Source organism: Leptonotus elevatus, chromosome 3, assembly GCF_054856555.1.
Source record: "Leptonotus elevatus isolate MCC_2025b chromosome 3, RoL_Lele_1.0, whole genome shotgun sequence".
In the NCBI taxonomy this organism is placed as follows: domain Eukaryota; kingdom Metazoa; phylum Chordata; class Actinopteri; order Syngnathiformes; family Syngnathidae; genus Leptonotus; species Leptonotus elevatus.
In genome coordinates, this window is record NC_141241.1 from 21,016,466 (window position 1) to 21,042,365 (window position 25,900).

A 25,900-nucleotide genomic window follows, 5' to 3' on the forward strand; every position below is an offset into this window, starting at 1 on the left:
CATCAGGCATAATGCGGGTTCACATCAACTCAGTCCTGGTGCTAATGGATCTCTTGAATCAAAATGACACCAGATTTTATTAAACAGACTCTGCTTCCTGGTTGCCCAAACTGGTTTGGTCATCCCTCACAAAGATTGAAGTTTCTAGGTAATTGAGTGTGGGGTGCCTCAAGGGTCAATTTTAGGTCCAATTCTTTTTGATCCATGTCTCCCGTTGGGGACATCATCAGGGGCACGGCCTCAGCTTCCACAGTTATGTAAAGATGACACAGCTGTAGATGGCCATGTCTCCTGATGACACAGGGCCAATTGATATGTAGCATATATATATATGTTATTTTATACCATATGTGTTTATATGTGTGGATGCACCGAAGGGGTTGGTTTCTACTAGCTTTTCTTCTATTGACTTTTTATTTCTGCAAAACACTGCGTTGTCGTTTTGCATGTACAAAATATTTGATGGTCGAATTTTGTTTTACTAACATGTTTCAACAATTTTAAATGAATTGGAATTAATTAGACCAGACAGAGGTGCAAACGTTAAGAAAAAGAAAGAGTAATGTTTAAAAAGTGCTGACATTCCAACATTTTGTAATATGGAATAATATGCCAAATGCTAATATACTTTGCCCTTGTCTTTCCGCGTGGTAAGCACCATTTTCAAGGCGCATCCTTGAAAATGTGCTAAAAGTAGCACCAGAACCTTGGGTTATTTTTGAAGCATCATGGACACTCAAGTAGATCCTCAGCAGGTTTCAGTGACGTAAAATCATTGGCATGCATCCAAAGAAAATCATTTATCCTCGTTAAGAGGGCCAAGCTATTCGAGACAATTAGCTCATTTGACATATAAGGTGACCTTGCGATGGCAATGCCAAGTTCGTTTCATACAAGATCACAGGCGGCCATTAGACCGCTAACATTTCAAACGTAAATGCATGTAAAGTAAAACAAAGGGTTGCTGAAAAAGTCAGAGTGACACCATGTGGTCAGTTGAAAATGTTGACAACACATTCACAAGCTAAATTAAGGGCAAGCTGTAAAATCGGGATTTTGATTTTGCAGAGATAACACAAAAACAAGTAGTTGAAATCCACACACGGCCTTTAATACTGTACATCATTTAATACAGACTCCACTTGTGAGGGCCAGAAGGAAATCTGTTTTTATTTTTTTTTGCCTGATGATTACTTTAAGAAGCAAATGCAGCATAATTCCGTTTTCCTACTTTTTTTTCATTCAATTAGCTTGGAGCAAAATCAGTTTGCAGGTCTCGTACAAATAGGAATGATGACAAAAGTGCGACAAGAACCGTCCATTTCATGAGCGGAAACAATGAGGGCGTATATTGTTAAAAAGTGAAAACTACCGAGATGTGAAGCGCATTCCATCCCAGCATCGCTTGATGGACAGAACGTATTATTTATAACCTTATCAATTAAAACTTACCATTAAAATAATTTTCAAACAACACAGTCTTCCTGGCCACATGATGCATACATTTCAGTATAGCCGTATTTTTGTAATAATATAACAATATTATGGTTTTCCCTTTTATTTTTAATGCCAACTATTGCATGTATGCTAAAACGACGACAACAATGGGGCACGTATGCCAGATTTGACTTCCCTTCTGTATTTGCAAACATGAACTGTCAGAAGAACAGAACTGCAAGTATTATCATCAGCTGTGCTTTGTGGTGTTTAAGTGTTTCAAAGAGCTCGGGTTTAAACCGGCTGACTGAAGGGGAAAAAAAAGACTTCTTTTTTTTGCGCATATTAAGTACATTTGTGTGTTCTTGATTGTGGACATGATGGCAACTTCTTTGATTAAGGTTGACGACGTTCCCTCTTGGTGAGCAGGTAACACTGAATGGTTCGCAGTCTGTCTTTGGCAGGGGCGAACTCTGGCTGCAGTTTCAACGTGGACTCGTACCATCGCATTGCGTTCTCAAACTCCTCCTGCCGCCAAGAGACAGAAAACATTGCGTCCATGCGGGCACATCCACTTAATTGATGCAAGTGTGGGGGAAAGAAGCATTGATTTACCATAGCGATGTAGACATTGGCGAGAGTGAAGTGGTTGACCACAAAGTGTGGAGTAATTTCGACAGCCATGCGAGCAACTGTAAGAGCATCCTCCCACAGTCGAGCATTCTGGAAGATGTTAGCCAGGCTGATAAGTGGAACATCCTGTTTAACACGGGGACACATTAGGAACTGCTTGATTATGTTTGCTAAAGAAAATAAATCACCATTCTCACATACATGACTGTTGACAAAGTTCCTGTGTAAATAGTGTTCATTCATTTGTCAGTATTGCAATGTTTTCACAGTGAATTGATCCTGGACTCATTTCATTGTCATTTCCGCATGCCATGAAGTCAGTGGGTCCAGTACTGAAAAAAATTTAAGCTTTTGCTCAAAACAACACGATCGGACAAGGAAAAATTAAAAGAGTGCATTTGTTTGCGTCTACTGAAAGAGTGACTTTAGTAGACCTTGTACTTCAGGTGCCATCTTTCTTTACCCTTAAGTTGACCCAAGCAGAAAGACATTAACATGCATAAAAACTTTGCGAGGACATCCATCCATTTGCTACCGCTTATCCGGGGTCGGGTTGCGGGGGCAGCAGCTTTAGGAAGGAAGCCCAGACTTCCCTTTCCCCAGCCACTTCGACCAGCTCTTCCGACGGGATCCCAAGGCGTTCGTTCCCAGGCCAGCCGGGAGACAGTCTCTCCAGCGTGTCCTGGGTCGTCCCCGGGGGCCTCCCGCCGATGGGACATGCCCGGAACACGCCCGGAACACCTCTCCAGGGAGGCGTCCAGGAGGCTTTCGAACCAGATGCCCAAGCCACCTCAACTGGCTCCTCTCAACCCAGAGGAGCAACGGCTCGACCCTGAGTCCCTCCCGGATCACCCTATCTCTAAGGGAGAGCCCGGACACCCTGGGTAGGAAACTCATTTTGGGATCTTGTTCTTTTGGTCACCGCCCACAGCTCGTGACCATTAATGAGGGTAGGAACGTAGATCGACCGGTAATTTGAGACCTTCGCCTTTTGGCTCAGCTTTTCTTCACCACAACAGACAGACAAATATATACATTTTTCTTCCATACAACCTTCAGGGCTCAGTAGAATCGATTATTTCTGACCCACACCTACAGACGAGGCTTTACATAGAGCGGCTCTCCTCTGAATTATCCTCTGTGAAAGCACTTCGTAATTACCCGAGTAACTAAAAGAAGGTAAAGTTTCATGGACACATACAATTACTTCACTTTTGAGCCTGTATTTTTCTATCGTTCTGAATATAAAACCATCATAAATCAACTCATGTTGATCAAATACTGTAGAGAGGAAGTTGCATACTACCGCAAAGCAAGAAAGTGCTAAAAAGAAAAAAGAAAAAGAAGAAGCTAATTGGAGGCGGTTATAATTTTGCATTGACTGTTACTAAAGATGACCTACCTTCATATGATAGGGGGCGTAGTTGAGGGCCTGTCGCAAGCAGTCAATTGCCCTCTTGCCTTGACCTTTCACCCTCCAATAAAGTGCAGCCATACTGGATAATACCCATGATGTTTGGTTCTGGGGGAGAGCATGTCTTAAGTTAAACATTTAATTTAAACAAAGGTTTTAAACGAAGTATTGAACAAAGGCTAAACTAGTATTTTGTGTGTGGAAAAAAATCCATAGAGCTTTATATTAGGGTTGGTTTGTGTGTGTTAGCTAGCAGGCTATTGATGTCATGGTTAGTCATAATTAAGAGAAAAATATTTACTATCCGCACATAATGGATTCATTTAATTGCTATGACGCAATACAACGACATTTGTTGTACAAACTGTGCCTCATCGAACGGAGGCAGTCGGAACAAGAATGCTTATTGCTAAATTATTCAAGCACGTTTCACAGGGAGTGAAGTGTTTAAACAAGAGCGCGAGAGTTCGCAGCCATGTCTCTTTGTGTTACTCTGTATTCGTGAGGCACTGACACTCAGTCATTTGAAAGAATTTCAGGGAGCAACACTTTGATCTTAAAGCCTATTCATTTGTCTGATTTTAGTCCACGTTATTGCATTATAGAGGCATTATTTCTGCAGCCTTGGTTGTCAACAGCATAGAAACACATCAACTTTTTTTTAAAAGTGCATCTTAATCTCAAAAGCACTTTTCAAAGCAAGTGTTTTCCCCCCCTTTTATGACAGAATAACATAAAGGTTACTCCGGTATTTCTTTCAGATTTAAATTTGAACTTACCTTCTCTAATACTTTAGCAATTCGAGTCCCCACCTGCTCAAAAGACTGGGGAGAGAATTCCTCTTTGCCAAGGTTTTGTAGGACCTGAGGTCAGGGATATTAAAATGATAAATGTGATAATAGTCAAATTTTTTTGTATTTAGAGATGATGATGATCCTTTTTTTTTGCCGTGTGGCCTACCTCACTGAGTTGGCTCTCTCCTGTGTAGTGGATGGCAGCTCGATTAGCCATGCCTGCCAGGTGGTCGAGGGTGTGCATACTGGCAGCAAGGTTTGCATTGCATAAAGGCTCCACAGCTGGCTCCTGGAGTGGGGTAGCAAAATCGATGTGCTCTGTGATGCTGGGGGAAGAAGCATTGAATACAATTGTCAATCCCTGTCATACCTCTAAACCTTAAATGTATACTGTAGGTGGTCAGCGGTTTACAATGGAATGTTTAAGGGGAAGTCAGCCCCCCAATTCTTTTTTGTAACAATATGTTCTATGCAGCCCCACTGGGCTAAATACAGTATTTTGGTTAATATTGCATTAGTAGAATATGAGTTAAACAGCAAAATCCAGCAGTTTTGATCAATATCAGAAGTAAAAATGACATCACAGTTGCTCAGGTCCCAGGTAACAACCAATCGGAGCTCAGCTTCAGAAAACAGGTGAGCTGTGATTGGTCGGTGCCTGAGCCCTGAGCAACTATGATGTTATCTTCAGTCGACAGCAAGTGGTAAAATGGTTGCCCCGAGATGGATAAAAATGGCTGGATTTTGCGTCATAACTCACACTCCACAAATGTAATATTAATCAGAATGTCATGTTTAGACTAGTGATGTCACATATAACATTATTGTCAAGAAATGTTTAAGGTTGACTTCCACTTTAAGGTTACGAATGACTTGCAATGAACTAATTTATGCAGCCACGTCATTGCTTGTTTTATATTATTTTCATACAAATACTATAATTATGCCATCACTACTGTGCTAGCAAAGATCATTGTCTGATTAGATGATACATTCCTATTTATGTACACATTTGGGTTATGTGTCAAGGCAGGAACAAACTCCATCATTAGACCGATTAAGAATGTTTGTAATTAAACGATGGGATACTTCCGGGGTGGCAGAATCTGAGTGACATGAACTAAAAACTTGTGAGTCCATTCTTAAAGGGACACACCAAATCTCTATAATTGGCTTTGAAAGTTGAAGGGTGAGAACTTAAGTAAGTTTGAGCGAGTGCCAAGGTCACTACACTACAGCGCACCATCCATCCATTGCATTAGTCAGCGCAAGAGAAAACTGAAGCTCAAGCGATCATAGCCTTCATTGTTAGATAACGGGAACATTTATCACAATAATCACATGATAAAAGCTTACTCGATGTTCTTGGCCGACACGGCTAGCCATGTGCTTGCTGCAGTGGTGAGGTCCACCCTTCGGGTGCGCTGACACTCCTCTGGCCCTGGCCAGCCAAGACTTGTATAGTCCCTCCAGCGGCCTGCCCAGGGCAAAGAAAAAGACTAAGATGTCTATTCAACCGGTTGGGAGTCCTCATCCTTAACTCAGCCCGGTGTAAGTTAGTGGTACCTGGAGGACCTGCTGAGGGGATAGTTGGTCCGCTAATCTCCAGAACAGAATGCCCTTCAGACACTGGCTCCCCACCCTGGCTATCATCAGCGATGGCCCCATTCTCAGTCCCATCCACCTTTGCCTTTCTTACTCTCTTCACTTGAAAGGTGATCTGATAAGCCAAACATCAAAATCGCACACAATCAAAAAGGCCAAACAATGTTTATTAACACCGCCTATTCTATGTGGCCGATAGTAGCAGTATGTGTGCCATTACCCATTCTGAACTGTCGTCGTCCTCACAGTTTCCAAAGCAGGGCCCTCCTCCACCACGGGGCCCCATCACACGGTCATTCTTCAGCACCCGGATTCCCCGCAAGTCACCTCGTTTGCCACTGACATCTAAAGCCCCCTCGAAAGCTCCCATTAGGTCTTCCTTCAGCTGCCACTCCTCTTCACCTTCGACCCCTCCGTCTGCGAGTGAGGGAGGCGTCCCTGAAGAGGAGCGAGCAGCTTGCTGTTTTCCCGCTGCCTCACCAGACCCGTTTGTGTCCAAGATGACTTCTGTATCATTAGCAGAGAAACACAAAATACAATCACTCGCAAAAAGCTGAGTACCTAAAGAAAGACAGCCCATATTGCCGTTACGGTCTCATTATTTGGCCTTTTCCTTTTTTGAACAATCTTCAAACATGTTTGTTTGTTTGTTTTCTCGGTTACGCTTATGATTTAGCTTTTTCCCCATTACCCTGTGACAAGGATGAGTGTTTGGACAGAGGCACAGTCAGATGCACTTGATTTACAAAAGTAAACAAACTTTTTTCTCGTGATGATCAATAAAATAATTTTTGTTCAGTCTTTCTGTGTGGCCCAGTAACCGTCAGTGACCCACCCAGTGGTTGGGGACCCGAGATATATATTGGTTCCCAAGTACAGCTGAAAGCTTACTTAATGAGACAATAACACCCCTTCCAAACAGGAATAGTTCTGGGAGGCTTAAAAAAAACACTGGGTATAAAGTGTGATGTAATTCATAATTGGGGTATTCTGCCATAAGCATGTCAGAGATGTTATCAATATGTGACCATGTAAAACATAAAGTAAATGGCCCATGTTTATTATGAATATTAGGGGTGTGAATTGCCTAGTACCTGGCGATTTGTCCGTATCACGATTCGGTCCGATACCGATTACAGTAATTTCTGGACTACAAGGTGCACCTGAGTAAAAGCCGCGCTAGCTAAATTTGGGGAATACTTGAGTTTGTTACACATATAAGCCGCACCCGACTGCAAGCTGCAGGTGTTTTAATGTCACCGCACCGGGTTCCCGCTACTTTGTTTTCCATAATGAGGGTGCAAATTGTCTCATTTTCCTACTGTATTTGGGCTCACATGGTTTGTTTTGCTCTGCCTGACGCTCCTGCGCTTCCTTTATAGTGCGCCCCCTTGTGATCTGATGGATAAGGCGCACCTTTGTATTAGCCGCAGGGTCGGATGCAAGTGGAAAAAGTAGCGGTTTATAGTCCAGAAATTACTGTAATCCTGATACAAATTTATAAATAGATGATTGCGATTTTTTTGGAGGGGTACTTAAATTTAGAAAATACTAATCAGTAAACTTGTACATGTACACTGTAAGATTTGGATGAAAATGTATTTATCTGAAACTTCAGGCTTCTAACTGTGAGCCACTGTATATATAATCTGTTGCAATCTGTTTCATGTTTGAACAGCATTGAAATAAAGTATTAAGGCTTAATGTTCCATCAACATTCTTCCATGCTTAACGTGTGAACCCTAACCTTAAGTAAGACATTTTGTTGAATATTTCCATAAAAACTTTGTTTAAACATCGATTCGGCCGTATATAGTAATATCGCGATATATTGCAGAATCCATTTTTTTAACACCCCTAATGAATATGGTATGACTATGGTTGCTTATTAACTCGTTTACTCCCACCTATTTTCACTGAAGCAACCCCCTTCGCTCCATGCTGTTTTACTGGATTTTGACTGATTTTGCAAGGCCCACAGAATATTGTGTTCTATTGCTATTAAAACATAGAACCTACCAAAAGAAAGATTAAAGTCTCTTCTCTCATCAGGAAAAAAAGTACATCTGTATCTGTTTCTATTTTGCACCAATTAGCATTAGAATATGGCTAAGTTTCATCAATATTCAGAAATCTGTAGAAAACACAGGGGGAAAGCGCTTGTTGCAACATGGCCCTGGTTGGTCTCATACTCTGCTGCCACCTGCTGGGCGTTTTTTGTTATAACTACCATCGCTTTAAGCGTCCTCTTCCGGTCAGAGGCTGCATCAAAGCCTTCTGTATCTTCTAGCATAAAAAAACAAAAACATATAAATATGCTTTTGGGAGTGTGGCAATATTTAAAATAGAAAGTTTTTATTTGTTTTCGGGACCAAATGAGTTCAGATGTTTTTGGTTCCCACTGGATGCATCCTCCCAGTTTTCCAGTCACTGACAGTGTCTCTACCGTAGCTAATTTTCTTACTTTCAAAAAGCAAAGAGTCCTCTATGGCCGAAACGGAAGACGCATCCTGTTTTTCTTCACCGCCACCCCACTCTTCCAGCGGTATGGCAAGTTCATCCTCAGCACCGCAAGCAGAACCCTCTGGATCAAAACATGTTTAAGTAAAGTCATTAAACAAAAAATTGCAACAATTAAATGATTTGTGTTATCTACTTCAATTATTTAATGTGTCAATAAAATTAATGTAAGTAGAATATTAACGTCAAGTTCTGTTTGATGGTAGAAAACTGCTCTGAATGTGAACATGGGAGGAACTGTAACGCCTGATTAAAATATCCTGTGATGTGGTTCTAGAGCACATCAGAGAATATTTATACTCTTAAGTGTGTGTCATGTGTTTATCATTTATTCCATGTGTTTTGTGGGAGCAATATTTGGCTATGGAAAGTAATATTTTGACACATCTAATTGTGGCCTCAGCTATTTCCAGCAGGTTTAAATAATTGAGTGGTAACACTTGTCGACTTCAAGCACTTTTCACTTCACTCTGACTGTTATGAATAAAGTGTATGTTGTCTGCTCATATCAAAAGTGGGAAATACTACTTAAATTCTCAACGCTGTAGTCACTGACACCTTTACAGCTTAAAGGAACAGCACCGTGGTTTGTTTCCTTGGATAACATTAGAGAAGGAAAACCTGTCTGACACATGGCTCCATGGCCTAGTAAAAGTTATAGTTAAGTAATGACTTCCTGTGCTAAATGTTAGCTTTTTTTAAAATTGTATTTTAGTCCAAGAATGATACAAAGCAAAATGCTATTTTATCGACTGGTCACAGTTGCTATAAATGCATAGCTCTCTATCACTTAGCAACGCCTTCTTAAAATAATCACCCAAGTCATTTTTCAGATTTGTCAGGAAACACACAAAAAAATGAACCATTTGCCTCATGAAGAGCTGATTTAGGCAAACAAAAATATTTGTTTGCGGAAAAAAAAATGACTTGGGCAATTATTTTAAGAGGGTGACTTTATGTTTTCTGGTAACTCCCTCACCAAAAAATAAAAAATAAAAATTTCTACAAAAACATTCTTTGCATCAAAGTTACTCACGGAAACAGGGTTGTTGGTTAGAAAGGTTGTAAAGGAATGGATAGAATTGCAGACAACGTAGAAGAGGTATGCTGGTGCGACACTGTTCACAGGCAGCAAATGCTGAGAAGGAAGTGGAGGAGGAAACGGCTGTCATCAGTGTGTGGCGAAACAAGGCCAGCGCTCCTGTCACATTGCCCTGGGCCAACTCCAAGTTCACCAGGCTGAGGAGTGCGTGAGGCTGGTGGGAGGGAAAGGGGAGCTGTTCAGATACCTAAATGTAGTTTTGCTATTGAACACAAGTAGGTCTATTACTAACAATGTAAATACACATATAAACAAATGGACAGTTATGTGAAAAAGTATTTGTCCCCTTTCTGATTTTTTTGTTTTTATCCGAACATCAAACCAATTTCAATATCTTAAAAGACAATCTAAAATTTAGATTGTCTTTTAAGATATTGACATTTATTTAGATTCTAAATAAATAAGAAAAGCCGTTTCTAAATGATGACTTATTAAGAGAGGTGGGAAAAAAATCAAACCTTTATGGCCCCATGTGAAAAAGTAATTGTGTCATGAACCTAACAACTGGCTGTGCCGTCCTTGGCAGCAATGATTAAAATCAAGCATGTGCGATAACTGATGAGGAGTCTTTCGCATCACTGTGAAAGGATTTTGCCCACTCCTCATTGGGTTTTGAGCATTAATTGCTCGTTAAAGGTCATATCAATGTATCTCAATTGGATTAAGCCTTGAATTTGACTTGACCATGCCAAAAACTTAATTAATTTTGTTTACTTATTTATTTATAATTATGTATATATTTTAGCCATTCAGTGGAAGATTTGCCTTGTATATGGATGTTCTTGTAGATAGAAAAATTCATTGTTCTATTACTCACAACAAGCGGTCCAGGCCCTGAAGAAGCTTAACCTTGCGCTGGAAGACGAATTCTCGCGGTATTTGTGAGTTCACAAACTCCCGAGAATACATCTTGCACCGAGTCTGTTGATTTCTATCTATCGGACCAATCACAGAGCGACATTGTGTTTGGGGCGTGATATGCAGTTGTGACGAAACCATCAAGCGCGGACGCCGGGGTAAACAATCAAACCCAACATGGACAAATGGACGCTGCAATTAATTATGTTCTCGCAGAATTACTCCCCGTTTCTTTGTTGAATGTTGAACAGCGAGAGGCGCTTCCTGCATTTTTAGCTGGTAGATGTTTGTGTCCATCCCCCTCGATGAGAACGAAGTTGAGATTTTCATCCGTGGCCGTGATTGGTCAAAACAAACACGTACAAGAAGCCGCATTGTCCAATCTGCTCGAAGTATTGTACAGAATGTCCCGCCTTTCCCGAGCAAATCACCATGAAGCAGTCCTAGATTGATATTGTGGAGAATTCCCTTGAGTGAATAACAATATCAATCTGGCTAGTGCAGCAGCAATCAGCCACAATCTATCACACTGACACGCTTTATTTTTTATTTTTATTTTTTTATCAATGCTGTTAATTTTACACTAGATATAACCAGCCTTCCAAAAAGTTCCAACTTTTGTTTTGTCAGTTTACATAATATTTCTCAATATTCTTGGAAATCATCAAGGGTTAATTAAGGCCATATATTTTTGGATATTAGAAAGAGTATTTTGTATTTACTTGAGTTGTCTTTGTGAAACATTAAAATTGGCTTGATGATCCAAAACACCTACAGGGCAAATCTTACCAATGTAAATGTGATAAACGGGACTAAAACAACGACATAGGTTAAAACAAAATAAGGGGGTCAATACTTTTCCACATCCCTGTATATATCTGGCTTCTGGGTTTTACAACAGGATTCCTGAATCTATCACTACTTTTGAAAATATGTCTACTTCAATGCCTTTATGTGACTGTTACAGTCTCTCGGTATATCTATGGACGCCACTATGTGACAATCTAAGCCATAGGTGTCAAACGTCCTGCAGGTTTTGGAGGTTTCCCTCTTCCAACACAAGCTGATTCCAATCAGCAGGATCGTTATCAGGCTTATGCACAGCTTGCTGATGAGCTGATCATATATCAGCTGTGTTGGAGAACGGAAACATCCAAAACCTGCGGGACTGCGGCCCTCCAGGACTGGAGTTTGACACCTATGCTCTAAGCTCAGTGGCCAGACCTATAAATGCTACTATAATACTACAATATTAAGAGAAAGTCAGAAAGCCATGCATTTCTTACCTCAGTTGTATTGTAAGCAAGTGCTTGCACCACCAATGTTTGTGAGTGGGTGGTCAATCCATAATGTAGCAGCAAATTAGCAGCATTTGTGAGGGGCAAATGGCGGTGAGAGGGCGGGGTTTTGAGCCACACTTGGCGCAGGCACTGAAGGGCACGACTGCCATTACCTTGGGCCCGCCAGAATAGAGATGCTTCATTGTGGACCTGCCAGCTGGATAATTTGTCCTATAAAAACAATACCTGCTTAGTGTAGCAATATTTGGCTTCAGAAATATGGAGCTATGTTTTTTGATGGCTTATGTGCTATAGGTCAGGTGTGCGCAATATGTATGAGGATAATGTACACATTGCGAGATAAGCATATCGGAGGATGACGTGTTGCTTACTAATTTCATTATTTCGGCAATCCTGGATCCAATTTGTTCCAATGTCCAGCCACCACTCCGCAACTGCAATATCTGTAATCACACACAATGATAATGTTTCAGCAAACATGCATAAGACATTTTAGCTATGAATTACAAACATCCAGAAAAAAAGACAAGCAAACAGACACCTGGACGGCAAACGGATCTGGCAGCATCTTGTCTTCCAGAAGCCAGTCCAGTGAAGCCGGCAGGGGAGGAGAATGTACTTGGGAAGGAGAACCACACTCTGGCAGCACCACTTTTTGAGGAGGACTACGACTCCCATAGAGAAGAGTTGCCACTTTGCTGAATGTGCACAGATAGAATACAATTAGTTTATACACTATAGTATTTTTTACTTTTGAAACACGGTCACAGACCCACAAAATACACACAGATCTTGAATATGTACTTGCCTGTGACTGATGGTTTCAGACAAAAGGTGGTATGTCGGCAACAGGTGAGCAGGTGGGACACTCGGGTATTCACTAACGCAGTCTGCCCGCTGAGGCCACAACAACTTCTGTACATCCTACAGAAAACAAACAAACATGGATCCAGTTTTTGTGGAATCAGTTTTTTTCTGAAAAATGATGCTTAATGTAAAGTAGCAAAATTTAACTATGTCAAGAATTAAAGGGGACACTTAATTCCTTGCATAAAAATAGTTGGGTCTCTGGAGTTCTGGTCTGTGCCACATACATGGGCCAGCACACTAAATGACATGTTTTATTTGGGGGCTTGGTGATGAAGCGCTGCCACCATGAGGGAAGAAGCCTTGTAGGCATGCCTATCCATGTCTTGTGGGGACCAACTGTTAATCGCTTGACCTGTTGATAACTAAGCACATGCTAGCCTAGCATGTGCTTAGTTATCGACAGGTCAGGCGATTGATTCGAAAGCTCAAAATGCAGGTCGTCACAGTAATGAAATCCGTTGGCTCGAATGTAGGAGGGATGTGATGACGGCTGACTCACTCGCATGCAACAGGCCATCCCCTCAAAAAGAGGCCACTATCAATAAAACAAAAAATAGGGTGTGGCGAGTATTCTATAATTATTCAGCCTTGGGGTACTTTGACAAAAGCATGTCAAAGACATTGTCAAAACATGGTAGCATGATGGCAACTGTTTCTAATTATGAAAAAAAAATGCACAATACGTCTGATGTGTTACAAAAGCAATCAGTAAGTAATCATTTAAATAAAAAGTGCGAAAAAGAATATGTTGACAAACTACAATCAACTGCAATCATCCGTCTTGCCTGTGTGTCATCATGACGATCGCTCCAGAGGGCGGCAACAGGATCCTGGTCACCTGACACGGAAGGATGGAGCTGAGGGCTGTGTGTTGACTGATTTGAACTGTGCTCTGACACAAGTGCCACACTGGATGCCACTGATATCTCTTCGCCAAACTATGAAGAAAGGGAGGCAACAGCCAAAGAAACCAGTCAATGTTCTTTATTCGATTGCCGAGTTTGCCGACAGGCTTTCCTTTTTTTAAACCCCAAAATAATCTTCAATAGCATACGATAAGACATGCAAGAGAAGTGAATCAACACTTACTTGGACAAAATGAACATTTTCAAACAGGTCACCACGGTGATAGCGCACAGGCAGATCGAATGGGCAATGGAGGCTGCGCTGCCGTTGACCCAGGAGGCAAATTTGATGGTTCCCTGTGACAAAACAATTACCGGTACGTTAATATGAAAGCCAAAAATGTTGGATCACTTAAACGCATTATCATTAACTTTGGCCTCAAATGTTTTATGCCAGTTTTGAAAATGAACCTTAAATTAATAACAGAGAAAAATATGATCACTGCCCGTAACCTTGGAAACCATAATTTTACCAAGTTGGGCTTCTTTGGCCATTTGGGTCTCATGGATAATGTTGTGCAGGATCTGCTCTTCCTGCAGCAGCTTGTGTTTATCTAGCGCCTCCTGCTGGCGAAGGTAGTGGTCATGCTGCTTTTGATATTCCTTGAGCTCATTCAAGGTTCGCTGCAGTGACCTATACATAGACAGCCATAAATACATCGACAAATACAATTGTATTGAACAGTTGTCATCACATGTTTGCACTACTGCCCTCTTGAGTTTTTACATTTGCATAATGAAAGAGAAAAGGAGATGAGAAAAGCTTTGATAATTCATTCAAGTGTCAAACTGGGCAATGTTCCAGTAATATGTTGATGTTTGCATCAATTTAGTAGTTTTATGTTGATAAAGATTTTCTTCAGTCAGGTCACATTTGTGTTACAAACAATCTCAGTTCATCAAAACCATAGAGAACACTCACAAGCTAGCATTTAGAGGTGAAGGAGTAGTGAAACATCGCACTCAATGTTTTCAAGTGTTGCTTAAAACTAAAGATATGGTTGTGGATAACTCAAGTCAAGGTCAAATCTAAGCACTTAAAGGAATACTTCACTCACTGATCAATTTTCAGCAGTAAAAAGTTAATATTTTGTCCAGAATTAATTTGAAAACTTCATTATTTTTTCATGTAGGCCACAATTAATAGTTAATACCTTTAAAAACTAATTTAGCCAAAATTAATTTTTTTAAAGGTATTAATTTATGAAAAATAATACAATTATCACATTATTTATAGATAAAATATCTTCTTACTGTTAAAAATGGCTCGATAAAAATCTAATCAGAGCAAACACGACTTAAGTTACTGGTACTTTTCTAACTGTGAGGGATGGGATGGGAGGTTGGTGATCTATGTAATGAAATAAAGCAGGAGATAGATAATATGCAAATAAATAAAATAATATTTCAGGCTTACAATGGTCCCGGAAAAAAAGGTTTCAAATGGTGCATGGCAACAAACTAGTTCACATAGACACGCGTGATACCGATACCAGTATCAGTGCCTATACTGTACGGTTGCTCTGTAAACTTGAAGAAGAAAAAAAAAAAAAAAACTCCCATTGCAACAATACACATTGCAATGTGGAGAAATTCACATTACAACATTACTGTTGGAATAGAACTCAGTTGTAAAAGGAGTACTTATTAATAGCTACACGAGTAGCTAACCTTAGCTATAGCTTAGTGAGCCAAGTAAAAAATGTACTAATGTACTATATACAATGTGTAAAATCAATGTACTTACCGGTGCATAAAATTACCATGACAGATTCGAATCACAATATTTTTTTTAAAGAATAAATGCATGTACATTGCAATTACATTAAACCTGGACATGCGTACCTGTGCTGGGCTTCTAGGCGCTGCTCAAGCTTTTGCTGGCACAGCACGGCATGCTTCCTCCTTAAGGCCAACTCAAAACCTGGCTGGGCCTGTAATGCCTGCTCATAACACAACACTGAGTGGTTGTATTCCCCGAGCATCTGGTAGGACGGAGAATGTTGGAAAAAACTGATTTGTCAAATTGTGCATTGCTATAACCACAGTTTTAATATCGACTGAACAATAAAAATCCCTTTCCATTCCATAATAAACCCTTTTATCCCATCTTACCTGGCTAAAGGCACATGTGTGAATACACCAGGTTAAACTTAAGAGTACAAATAAAACCAATAATTTTGTGGTAACATTTTTGCTCTAAATAGTATTAAATGTGAACCTTGCTGCCTCCAATGCGGGCACTTTTAAACTCACAGCATAAATGTTTCCTAAAGTGTAGTGGCTGGTAAACAGGTCCGAGGGCAGGTCCAAGGCAGCGTGGGCGAGAACAGCAGCATCTGCTGAGAAATGGGCGCGGTGCAGGATGTTGGCCATATTAACCAGGGCTATATCCTTGTGTTGCCTAATAACAAACAACCAACGTGGGAATATGAACATATATGACGGCTCTCAAACAAACACACTCAATTGAAACCTTGTGAAGAGGCTGACTCTACCTAGGGGAAAAGTGCAGGGCGCGCACCACACAATTCATTGCCCTTTGAGGCTCGTTCTTCATACGCCAATAGAATGAAGCCATGTTGTACAGCACCCATGATGATGTATTCTGGAACAGAAAACACATGTCATTATTCTTTTTGTTGGATTACTGTTCTGACCTCATGATTATTATTTGTTTTTGTATTTCACATTGACAGTAGCCCTTTTGATAGCTGGACTAAGATGATTATTGCAAAATGTCGTTTAAAAAAAGGAGATGCAATATCAGTAGCTTTTAGTTTAAGGTCCACAAAACCTGATAACAACACATCAGCCACAAACTAACATTGACAAAAAAATTAAAAATACACTGTCAGACTTAAATATATGAATGCAAAAAGCTAATATCCAAGTGCCAAATGTTTTTCACAATACATGCTTGTGTCCAAAGAAAATAAAAAAATAGAGCATACCCTCAGTAATGCTTGATGGATGCGATGGCCCACCACGTCTATACTGTGACCCAGTTTAGGGGACAAAGAACTATAAATTGGGTCTTCCTTGGAAAGTAATGGGGATGTGAGGTTTGCCCTCTCTTGTACACCCTACAAAACACCAATAAGAATACAGACATCTTATGTGTTACTTTACATGACAGAATGTCTGCTAACATTCATAGTGCAGTAATTTCTGGACTATAAGGCGCACTTGACTACAAGCCGCGCTAGGCAAATTTGGGGAATACTCGAGTTTGTTACACATAAGCCGCACCCGACTGTAAGCTGCAGGTGTTTTAATGTTACCGCACCGGGTTCCCGCTACTTTATTTTCCATAATGAGGGCGCAAATTGTCTCATTCTCGTTCTGTCTCTCCTACTGTATTTGGGCTCACTTTGTCTGTTTTGCTCTGCCTGACGCTCTTTCACATCCCTTATAGTGCGCCCCCTTGTGATCTGATGGATAAGACGCATTTTTGTATTAGCTGCAGGATTCAATGCAAGTGTAAAAAAATAGGGGTTTAGAATCCAGAAATTACTGTACCTAGATGGCATATACCAAAAGTTTATTGCATAGCACGTATGTGTTCCTTAGTAGTACTACGTCATTCAAATGCAGTTGTATTAGGGCTGCACGATTATGCCCAAAATAATAATCTGGATTATTTTTTATTAATACTGGAATTAGGGGTGTGCCAAAAAAATCGATTCTCATAAGAATCGTGATTCTCATTTAATACGATTCAAAATTTATATTATTTAAATTATTTTATACTGTCTTGCCTTTGTCTGTGTGTGCCTTTATTTGTAGCGCTGTTCATGTTGTACCCGGTTTGGCCACTGAGGGGCAGTGTGGTTCCATGTGGTTTAATACAATGTTAAGTTGTAGCCACATTAGAGGAGAAGGAAAAAGTCACGATCAAGTTATTCCAATAAAATAAGTTTTTTTGCAGTGTGGAGCCGTTCTTTTGAGTGATAAAAGTGCGGCGAGTAGCGCGCTAATTAGCATTAGCGAGTCAGACTGGAGTAGATCATTACAATTCCTTGCACATCTATAGATTGAAGCAAAAATCATAGTCAATTAAATCATTTTGAATCAAAAATCGTTCTTAATCGAAAATCGAGTCTGAATCGAATCGCAGACCCAAAAATCAGAATCGAATCGTGAGACTATAAAAGATTCCCACCCCTAACTGGGATCATGATTATTGATCAGTTATTCATAAGAAAACAGCTACATTTTCAACAAATGTAAACAGTTTCCAGAAAAAATGGTCTTTGAATAGTAATTATTAATATGTATATCTTTTAACCACACGATAATTTATAAAGTTCAGTTTCAAAAACTTCAGCACAAGCTTTTGAGAATAACGATATCAGTGCAACTGGTGACAAGCTGACCATAATACTCACCCTGAGATGTTGGAAAGCATGGATACTATAAGGTAGTTCTAACACTCTTGCACAGTCTGGTTTTTCTAGATCAGGAGGCAGAGCCGAGAGGAAATCCACGTAGTCTTCGGGGCTACACACAAGAGAGCGGAAGAGGAAGAAACATAGTAAGTCAATTTGTCAAAACAGTCAGAAGAGTGAAGACAACACTGTTCGTTAGTGACATCCCACGGCATGCTTCTTGAAGGAAGTACAGAACTTTTATTTTATACTTAAGACTTACCGAATATCTTTGCTCTCTAAGGAGATGTAAGTGCCATCATACAGGTCGAGGTCACCAAGAGGTACTTTGGCCATAATGCAGTCTGCATCCTCTTTGTAGTGTCGCTGCTCTAGCCCAGTGTCCCTGTCCTCATTTTCCTCAATGTGAATTTTCTGTGCCACTAGCAGCTTCTGCTCAAAAATTGAGAGAGAGAAAAAACAGAAGTAAAAAAGTATAGTATTTCACTCAACTGCAAGCCCTACAGCGAAGTGAAAACCCCAGAGTAATTCGCCACCCAAAAATGTTTAGAACTGCCTATTAAGCCGTAAATATAACACAAACTAGGACTCACAAACAATTCAAATCATTTCAAAATTATCTGACTTTACCCTAAAAAAACAAATCTCGTAAATGTGTGTATGTATGTCAACATGCGACAAAGACTCTCCTAACTTCCACAAACAACCCAGGCTAAACATAGCTCTTCCCCTGGTATACAAAGCTTGTCTCACAATCAAGTGAACATATGTCTTTGAGACCAATTCTTGTTGTGACAGAGCTTTGACACCATCTTAGAGCATTGCAGAAAGAGAAAAAAAACACAAGTGGGTTTTTAATGGAGGATAGGTTAAAAATTTAAATGTAAATTTTACCTGGGGAATTACTGTAGAGCAGGGGTGCTCAAGTTCGGTCCTCGATCCAGCCTGTTTTCCATGTTTCCCTCCTGCAGCACAGCTGAATCTAATTATCAGCTCATCAGCAAGCTTTGCAGAAGCCTGATAACGATCCTGATCATGAATCAGGCGTGTTAGTGGAGAGAAACATGGAAAACAGGCTGGATAGGGGCTCTCGAGGACCGAACTTGAACACGCCTGCTGTAGAGATTTTTCAGTGCTCATACAATTTCCATAATTTTCAGTGACCGCATTAATCGTACACAGTCAAGTTACTCACCTCCAGTTTCTTGAGGTAGTTCACACGAGACTCTTGTCTCATGAAGATCACCACATCATGCGGATGCTTGAGATTTAAAGGTGAATCAACCTAAAACAAGTTCAATGACAATATTCAAATATCAAAGTGATGCAAAATGTTATACTGTACTGTAGAATCGCGATTCTCATTTAGTACGGTTCAGAATCGATTTTAAATGTCCCAAAATCGATTTTATTTAAATTATTTTATACTGTCTTCCCTTTGTTTGTGTGTGCCTTTATTGGGAGCGCTGTTCATGTTGTAACCGATCTGGCCACTTAGGGGCAGTGTGGTTGTACGCGGTCTGATACACTGTTAAGTTGTGGCCACATTAGAGAGTAGAAGGAAAAAGTCACAATCAAGTTATTCCAATAAAAGTATTTTTTGCAGTGTGGAGCCGTTATTTTGAGTGATAAAAGTGCCGCGAGTAGCGCACTAGTTAGCATAAGCGAGTTGGAGTAAATCATTACGATTCCTTGAACATCTATAAATTGAAGCAAAAATCATTGTCAATCAAATCATTTTGAATAAAAAATCGTTCTTAATCGAAAATCGATCCTGAATCGAATCGCACACCCAAAAATCGGAATCAAATCAAAAAGACATTCAAAGATTCCCACCCCTACTACTGTACATATAGAGTTGAGTGGTGTCATGCGAAGCTCAGTTTAAACACTCTCTAACCCAGCCTGTCGCCACGCATACGAAACGCAAGCGTAACTTTATTAAGCATTAACTTAGTTGATAGACGGGGGCCCGGCCAGCCAGTATGTTTGGGTCATCTTGACCTCGCTCACCTACTATCTCGCGTAAACTCTACCTTGTACTAGAAATCGCTGAGGCTGCAGGGAGTACTTTCTCGAAAATCGTCACTTTAGGGAGGCGGGCAAACAAATCTGACGTGGATCGAGTGAACCACCAAAACCGCATTATCAAAATCCGAATAAAATGAAAAAAATGTTACAGGTAAAGCTAACAGATAGCATTTGAAGCTAAACCATAGAGGCTCAATGAGCTGTCATACTTGCTGTTGTATTTTTCCGTCCTCTGTGACAACCCAATGGGTTGTAGCTCCCCCGGAGTCCACTACGAGCATGCAGAAGAGAATGAAAAGCTTCCCCTGAAAAAACGTTTTTCGCGAACAGCTGACTCGACAGGGAAAGGAGTCAGGACTGATTTTCTCGATGTCCGCCATTTTTCTGTCTCCTTAGCGCTGTGGCAACAGCACAGCGGACTCCGACCACACAGCGGCGCTGAGCTCACTTACACCCCATGACACAAAAAACATCATGTGACGTGATAAACTTCGATGTAACTAGATACCACTCTTGGCTCTGACTTTTACGTCAACGTTGCCGCCATATTGCACGTGGCAAAGGTGAAAGCTCAGAGAGACGCTTCATTTTTTTGTCAGATCTCAGGGGATTAAAATTTAACAATGATCTTTGATTGTTCTTGGCCATTATAACATGAGCTTGAAAACATAATTTGCACTCAAATAAAAGGAGTAAATGTCATCAATCCACTACAGCCACAATGTATTCTTAATTTATTTAGAAAAGTATATTAAAAACAGAATACTGTACAACTTACTAAAAGTAAATGTGGAAACAACATTACCAATTATTAATGTTTTATAAAGTGAAATTCGGCTACTGTACATACAGTAGTATTGTCGTGCTGGGTGTAAGACTTTATTAAGGGGTCTGCGGCGATATCGCCGTGTGAGCATCTTGGGATGAGTTGTGGCCGGCAGCAGCTCCAGTGTTCTCATTCTGTGAGTGTGCTTGACTGTTTGTCCCACTCAGTCCACAGCTGTCTGCTTGTAAGGGCATTTGCAGCACCTTCAATGGACGCTAATAGTGCATGTCACACAGTTCCATATTCAAATATTGAAATTATATGAATTCACATTTGTAATAATCAGGTTTGGGGAAAAAAAGAGCTACCTACGTTAATTTTGGTGCCGATAAACAAGAGGCATTCACTTTTGTTGTTTTTGCTTCATGAAGTTCAGTCCATTGACTTGCACTAGTTTAAGTACGAGACAGGCTTGACACATCCAATATGGCAGCCTCACTGACGTAATACTGTAACGGGAGTGGGACAGCCTGCTATGATACTATGTTTTGACGTATGATGACGTGGTTAAGGCAGGAAATTCTGTACACAAGATACATACGTTACCGACTTACTCAAGGTAATATTTTAACATGGTATTTGTCTTATTGTTCGTAGTGTGTTTTAGTGTGCTTACAAGAGTTGGGCGCCCTTACCACGTGCTGTGGTGGTTATTATGATTTAAATACAGTATTTAGAGAACACAGCCTGGACTAAAACTAACAGTTCCGCATGTAGAAGTTCGACTAGTCTCCTCAAACAACAACGTTGTCTGTTAGTTTTGAGTCATTTCAGTTTAAATGTGTATAATATACTAGTATTTACACGAACCAATATAAATATATACAACTATAACAGCCTACTAACAAAAGTAACAATAGTGACAAATAAACACGTGTAATAAACAATTATTCATAACTAGAAGGATGCTGAGTTTTCACATGCCAAGCAGGAGGTCTGGAGGAAGACCAAAGAGAAGGTTTATGGATGTAGTTAAAGAGGATATGAAGATAGTTGGTGTGAGAGCATAGGATGCAGAGGACAGGGTTAGATGGAGGCAACTGATTCGCTGTGGCGACCCCTGAAGGGAAGAGCCCAAAGGAAAAGAAGAAGAAGACCAAAACATCTCGCCACTCGAGTATTTGTAAACATGTTTGCTTATTCCTAAATTAAAAAAAAAATCCCTAGGTACAATAATGCTGTAGTGTTTCTCAATATTGTAGCGGATGTATATGAATGGCCATCCATCCATCCATTTTATGCAATCATTGTATGTTGTTGCCTACCAGGTTCCACTTGTGTGTCATCCTCCTCAGATGTCTTGCTCCGACAGTCACAAGGGGAGTTTAGAGGAGGTCAGTTATGAGGGAGCTGGTGGTGGCGAGCTGTCCAGTTGTGCCTTGGCGATGCTGGAAAGGGAACGAGAATCCATACAAAGCCCCTCCGAGAGCTCTGGCGGCTCTACTATTCTGCAATCTACAGACCTTGTGCAGGGCTACGATGTGGAATTTGACCCGCCACTCGAGAGAAAGTACGAGTGTCCTATTTGTCTCATGGCTCTCAGGAATGCCATTCAAACACCATGCGGGCACCGGTTCTGCAAAACCTGCATTGAGAAGTCAATTCGGTAGGCTTTTGTGTTGCTTCAACATTTAACACTAATTTAGGTTGATAATGAATTTAATTCACAGCAGCATGCCTGAAATGTTGTCATCAATAGCATGTAGCTTATATGTTTGTGTCGCAATAAATGAAGTGCCATGTGTTAATCTTCTTCCTGAAATAAAGGGATGCAGGACAGAGGTGCCCAGTGGACAATGAAATGCTGTTAGAAGACCAGCTATTTCCTGATAACTTTGCCAAAAGGGAGATTCTTTCACTCACTGTCCGCTGTCCAAATGCTGGCTGTACTGACAAAATGGAGCTTAGACATTTAGAGGTGAGAATATGCCATAACACTATATTATAGGAAGCCTACATAAACTAGAAATCTGTGTGATGTAAATATTCCTTTCTGTATGTATGGATATTTAAAAGGCCATATGGAGACCCAAGATGAGCTAAGATTTCACAGTCGATTTGTTTCCAATTAGTCTTTTTCACGGTTGCCTTGTGAGACTTTTCACAGTAGATCACCACCTCCCTGGGTTTTGTTCCTGTGGCGCTATGGTGTTGACAGCTGATATAATTGCAACCTCAGTTGAATTGTTTTGTCTTTCTTAAGTGATAGTGAGATGAAGCCTCATGAGGCACCGAAACACTTGAACCAACAGGTTCGAGAAAGCGTCCATTACTCAAAAGTTTCAAATGCGCACAAAACCACCTGCCGGCCATGTGTATAATCATGGCTGTATCTTAATCATACAATCATTGTGATGCAGTTTTTTTTTTTTTTTTTTTAAATATCTGTTTTGACTATTGGGAATGGCTAGGAGAAAAAATTGTGCTTAGATGCTGTCTTGTGAAGTGAGTGGAGGAGCCAAGTTTTAAAATGTCAAGAGAGTTGTAGCATGTAATACACTTTGGAAGCATTCATTTTTTTGTGGAAATCTGCAAACCATCTATTTTTATTTGAAATGTAATTTTGTATAATGAGCTGCAAATTATATGATATCGTTTTCATATTATAGTTTGTGGCAAATGGCAATATTTTCAGTTTAAACTCTTAATACAGGCAAGTATTGACACTTTTGTTTCTATCCTCCAAGAATGGTAGGAGATTACTGTAAACACATCCCTGTTTTTCATTCTTTTTTCCTTCCAGAATCATTTGGAACAATGTACGTTTGCAACCGTGCCCTGCCCGCAGTGCCAACAGTCCGTGAGAAAAATCTACTTGGAGGAACACAAAACCATAGAGTGCCGAAGGAGACCCATGTCCTGCCCAGACTGCGTTGCAAGCTTTGTATACGAGGAGAGGGAGGTAGTTTATTTAAATATTCTTTTTCTAACTAGTTCTTTGATTTAAAAAAAAAAAACTTAGATCATACAGTATGCCTGGGAGTTCATTCCCCTTCAACATCTTTTCTCCTCCAGCTTCATGAACAGCAATGTCCTTTTGCGGACATCAAGTGCCAGTACTGTGAGCTGGATCTCATCAGAGTCCAGGTACAAATACAAAATTCATTTTTATTGCTAGATAGATGAAAGCCAGCTCTATATCTCCATCAAAGCCAACTGTCTCGCCACCTCTCACCTCATGGGCTGTCTCTCTAAACTCTGATCTTGGTTGAGTTCAAACTTTCTCAAAATCAACAGCTGGAAAACCAAATTCCTCCTTGTCATTCCCCATCCGCAGTTTAAAAATGTATGTTTGTAATGTTTTTGTTGCAGATGGACTCTCATTGTGATACAGATTGCCCGAAAGCCCCTATTGCCTGTACCTTTAGCACTTTTGGATGTAAGGAAAGGGTAGGTAAAGCTTCTTAAGAATTGGAAACTCACTTGACATTCCTTATAGCACAACTATTTGTCGAATTATTGTTCTTTATAGATGCAGCGTCACAACCTGGCTCAGCATATGCAGGAGTTCACACAAATGCACATGCGCTACATGGCAGAGTTTGTGCGCTGCCTTAGCCTTAACGGCACCACACCAAAGTCACTTCGGGCTCTTGGACCTTCGGTTTCATCTGATGACCAAGGAGCAGCGTCCGCATCATCTGGTCGGGGAAGCGCGAGCTGCGGCGGCAGCTGTGGCCCATGCCACCCTAGTGAAGTAATGCAGAGGATCCGGGATATGGACGGACGATTAGTAAAACAGGATCACCAGCTCCGTGAGCTTATCATCTTAGAGGATAACCGGGTATTTTCATATTCCATACGGTTGAGTTTTAGGAATCCTGTCAATGGTGGCCATCTCATGATTTCTGTTTCCTTTCTACAGGTAGGCCAGCTTGCTCAGCTCCAGAGAAGAGTTGCGGTGCTGGAGGACACGGTGAAGGAGCTGGAGGCACAACAATGCCACGGCGTCTTCATCTGGCGTCTCAGAGGCTTCTCGGCCCACCTCCGGAACCAAGAAGCAGGCCTGCCGGTGGTCGAGCACAGCCCGGGCTTCTACACGGGTCGACCGGGCTACAAACTGTGCCTGCGCTTACACCTGCAGACCCCCAATGCCCCACGCTGTTCCAACTACATATCCCTCTTTGTCCACACCATGCAAGGGGCTTTCGATGGACAGCTGAGCTGGCCTTTCCAGGGCAATATCCGCCTGGCCATTCTAGACCAGGGCCCTGACGCGCAACATCATATGGAGGTGATGGAGACGAAGCCGGACCTTCAAGCCTTCAAGAAACCCACCATTCAACGTAACCCCAAAGGCTTTGGTTACGTGACTTTCCTGCACCTGCATCAGCTGAATCAGCGAGCTTTCGTCAAGGATGACACGCTCCTCATCCGCTGCGAGGTAACGCCACGTTTTGACGTGTTCCAACGTGAGGGAGCTCCAGTGCAGCCAAGAGGTCCTGAAGCGTCACGTGACTAACTTGTATTGCTGTCATGCTTCGTTTTCCCAGAATGTGCAAATGTTATGCTGTTATTTACCATCTTTCAAATGTTTTTGGATGATTCTTACTTTAATGCAGTTTTATTTTGAACAAATGAGAAATATTTTGCATGTATGCACATCTTTTATGCACATTTATTTAGTAGGAATGGATTTGGTGATTCACTTAGATTTTCTGCCAACAAACTGACTGTTACTACCGCATAGCACTGTGTATAATTTCTTTTTCTTTTTTTACCAGCACATGCAGAAAATGTATATAAGCCATTGTCAAACTCCCTTTGTTGTGCCTTGATTATTAGTTCACACTGGCACTGGATGAACACAATTGAGTCCGTAATTATAATAATTATCTTTAGCGACTGAAATTTATTATATCGAGGGGTGTAATTTTTTTTCAAGGTTTTTCCAAGTTCATACCAATATTGTGTATAATCGCAAATGATTTATATCTTCCAAATGTGTCTTTGCATTTATTAAGTTATTCTATAACATTACCAACCACAAAGTAGACTATTCTATGCAGGTTTTCAATAAGAAGAACTATAACCAATGATTGGTATGTATGTGCATTTTTTTTTCTGAAATAAAGATTCCTGTCATCACCAGAGTTGTATGTAACTTTAATGCAAAGTTTCCAACGACTTATAGCCTAAACTAAATAAGAAATTGACCTCCAATGCATTTAGGCATCAGTTATACGCAGATTTTCGCAATTTTGCAGCCTGGC

The 25,900-nt window shown here is 40.7% G+C and overlaps 2 protein-coding genes across 3 annotated transcripts; one reads left to right on the forward strand and one right to left on the reverse strand.

The window, feature by feature from the left end:
• Positions 1-1,089: 1,089 nt before the first annotated feature.
• ttc17 (tetratricopeptide repeat domain 17) lies at positions 1,090-20,281 on the reverse strand. Its single transcript, XM_086072165.1, has 25 exons — positions 20,071-20,281; positions 19,026-19,115; positions 18,093-18,262; positions 17,831-17,942; positions 16,394-16,525; positions 15,938-16,047; positions 15,696-15,843; positions 15,285-15,424; positions 13,913-14,073; positions 13,624-13,736; positions 13,320-13,472; positions 12,473-12,588; positions 12,206-12,362; positions 12,036-12,107; positions 11,650-11,874; positions 9,440-9,659; positions 8,348-8,467; positions 6,104-6,390; positions 5,845-5,998; positions 5,635-5,755; positions 4,445-4,604; positions 4,264-4,347; positions 3,473-3,592; positions 2,053-2,196; positions 1,090-1,965 (listed from the first exon to the last, which is right to left on the reverse strand). The coding sequence occupies exons 1-25, from the start codon at positions 20,239-20,241 to the stop codon at positions 1,834-1,836; spliced, it is 3,612 nt and encodes a 1,203-aa protein (XP_085928291.1). The 5' UTR covers positions 20,242-20,281; the 3' UTR covers positions 1,090-1,833.
• An 891-nt stretch (positions 20,282-21,172) lies between these two features.
• traf6 (TNF receptor-associated factor 6) lies at positions 21,173-25,775 on the forward strand. Of its 2 annotated transcripts, none has more exons than XM_086072199.1 (8): positions 21,173-21,246; positions 21,983-22,293; positions 22,455-22,605; positions 23,431-23,589; positions 23,703-23,774; positions 24,000-24,077; positions 24,160-24,471; positions 24,553-25,775. In XM_086072199.1, exons 2-8 carry the CDS (start codon positions 21,983-21,985, stop codon positions 25,147-25,149), a joined length of 1,680 nt encoding a protein of 559 aa, XP_085928325.1. In that variant the 5' UTR covers positions 21,173-21,246; the 3' UTR covers positions 25,150-25,775. The 2 variants fall into 2 exon arrangements, with proteins under 2 accessions (XP_085928325.1, XP_085928324.1); XM_086072198.1 differs by having other exon boundaries at positions 21,188-21,246; positions 21,956-22,293.
• The last annotated feature ends 125 nt before the right edge of the window (positions 25,776-25,900 follow it).

Excerpts from the sequence above, each read along its gene's own strand:
- ttc17 (XM_086072165.1), bottom strand. The coding sequence starts at position 20,241 with ATGGCGGACATCGAGAAAATCAGTCCTGACTCCTTTCCCTGTCGAGTC. Across the intron at positions 19,116-20,070 it reads ACGGAAAAATACAACAGCAA|GTTGATTCACCTTTAAATCT; the intron begins GTATGACAGCTC and ends AACTTGTTTTAG. Across the intron at positions 5,756-5,844 it reads CCCCTCAGCAGGTCCTCCAG|GCCGCTGGAGGGACTATACA; the intron begins GTACCACTAACT and ends TGCCCTGGGCAG.
- traf6 (XM_086072199.1), top strand. The coding sequence starts at position 21,983 with ATGTCTTGCTCCGACAGTCACAAGGGGAGTTTAGAGGAGGTCAGTTAT. Across the intron at positions 22,606-23,430 it reads TGGAGCTTAGACATTTAGAG|AATCATTTGGAACAATGTAC; the intron begins GTGAGAATATGC and ends TTTTCCTTCCAG. Across the intron at positions 24,472-24,552 it reads TCATCTTAGAGGATAACCGG|GTAGGCCAGCTTGCTCAGCT; the intron begins GTATTTTCATAT and ends TCCTTTCTACAG.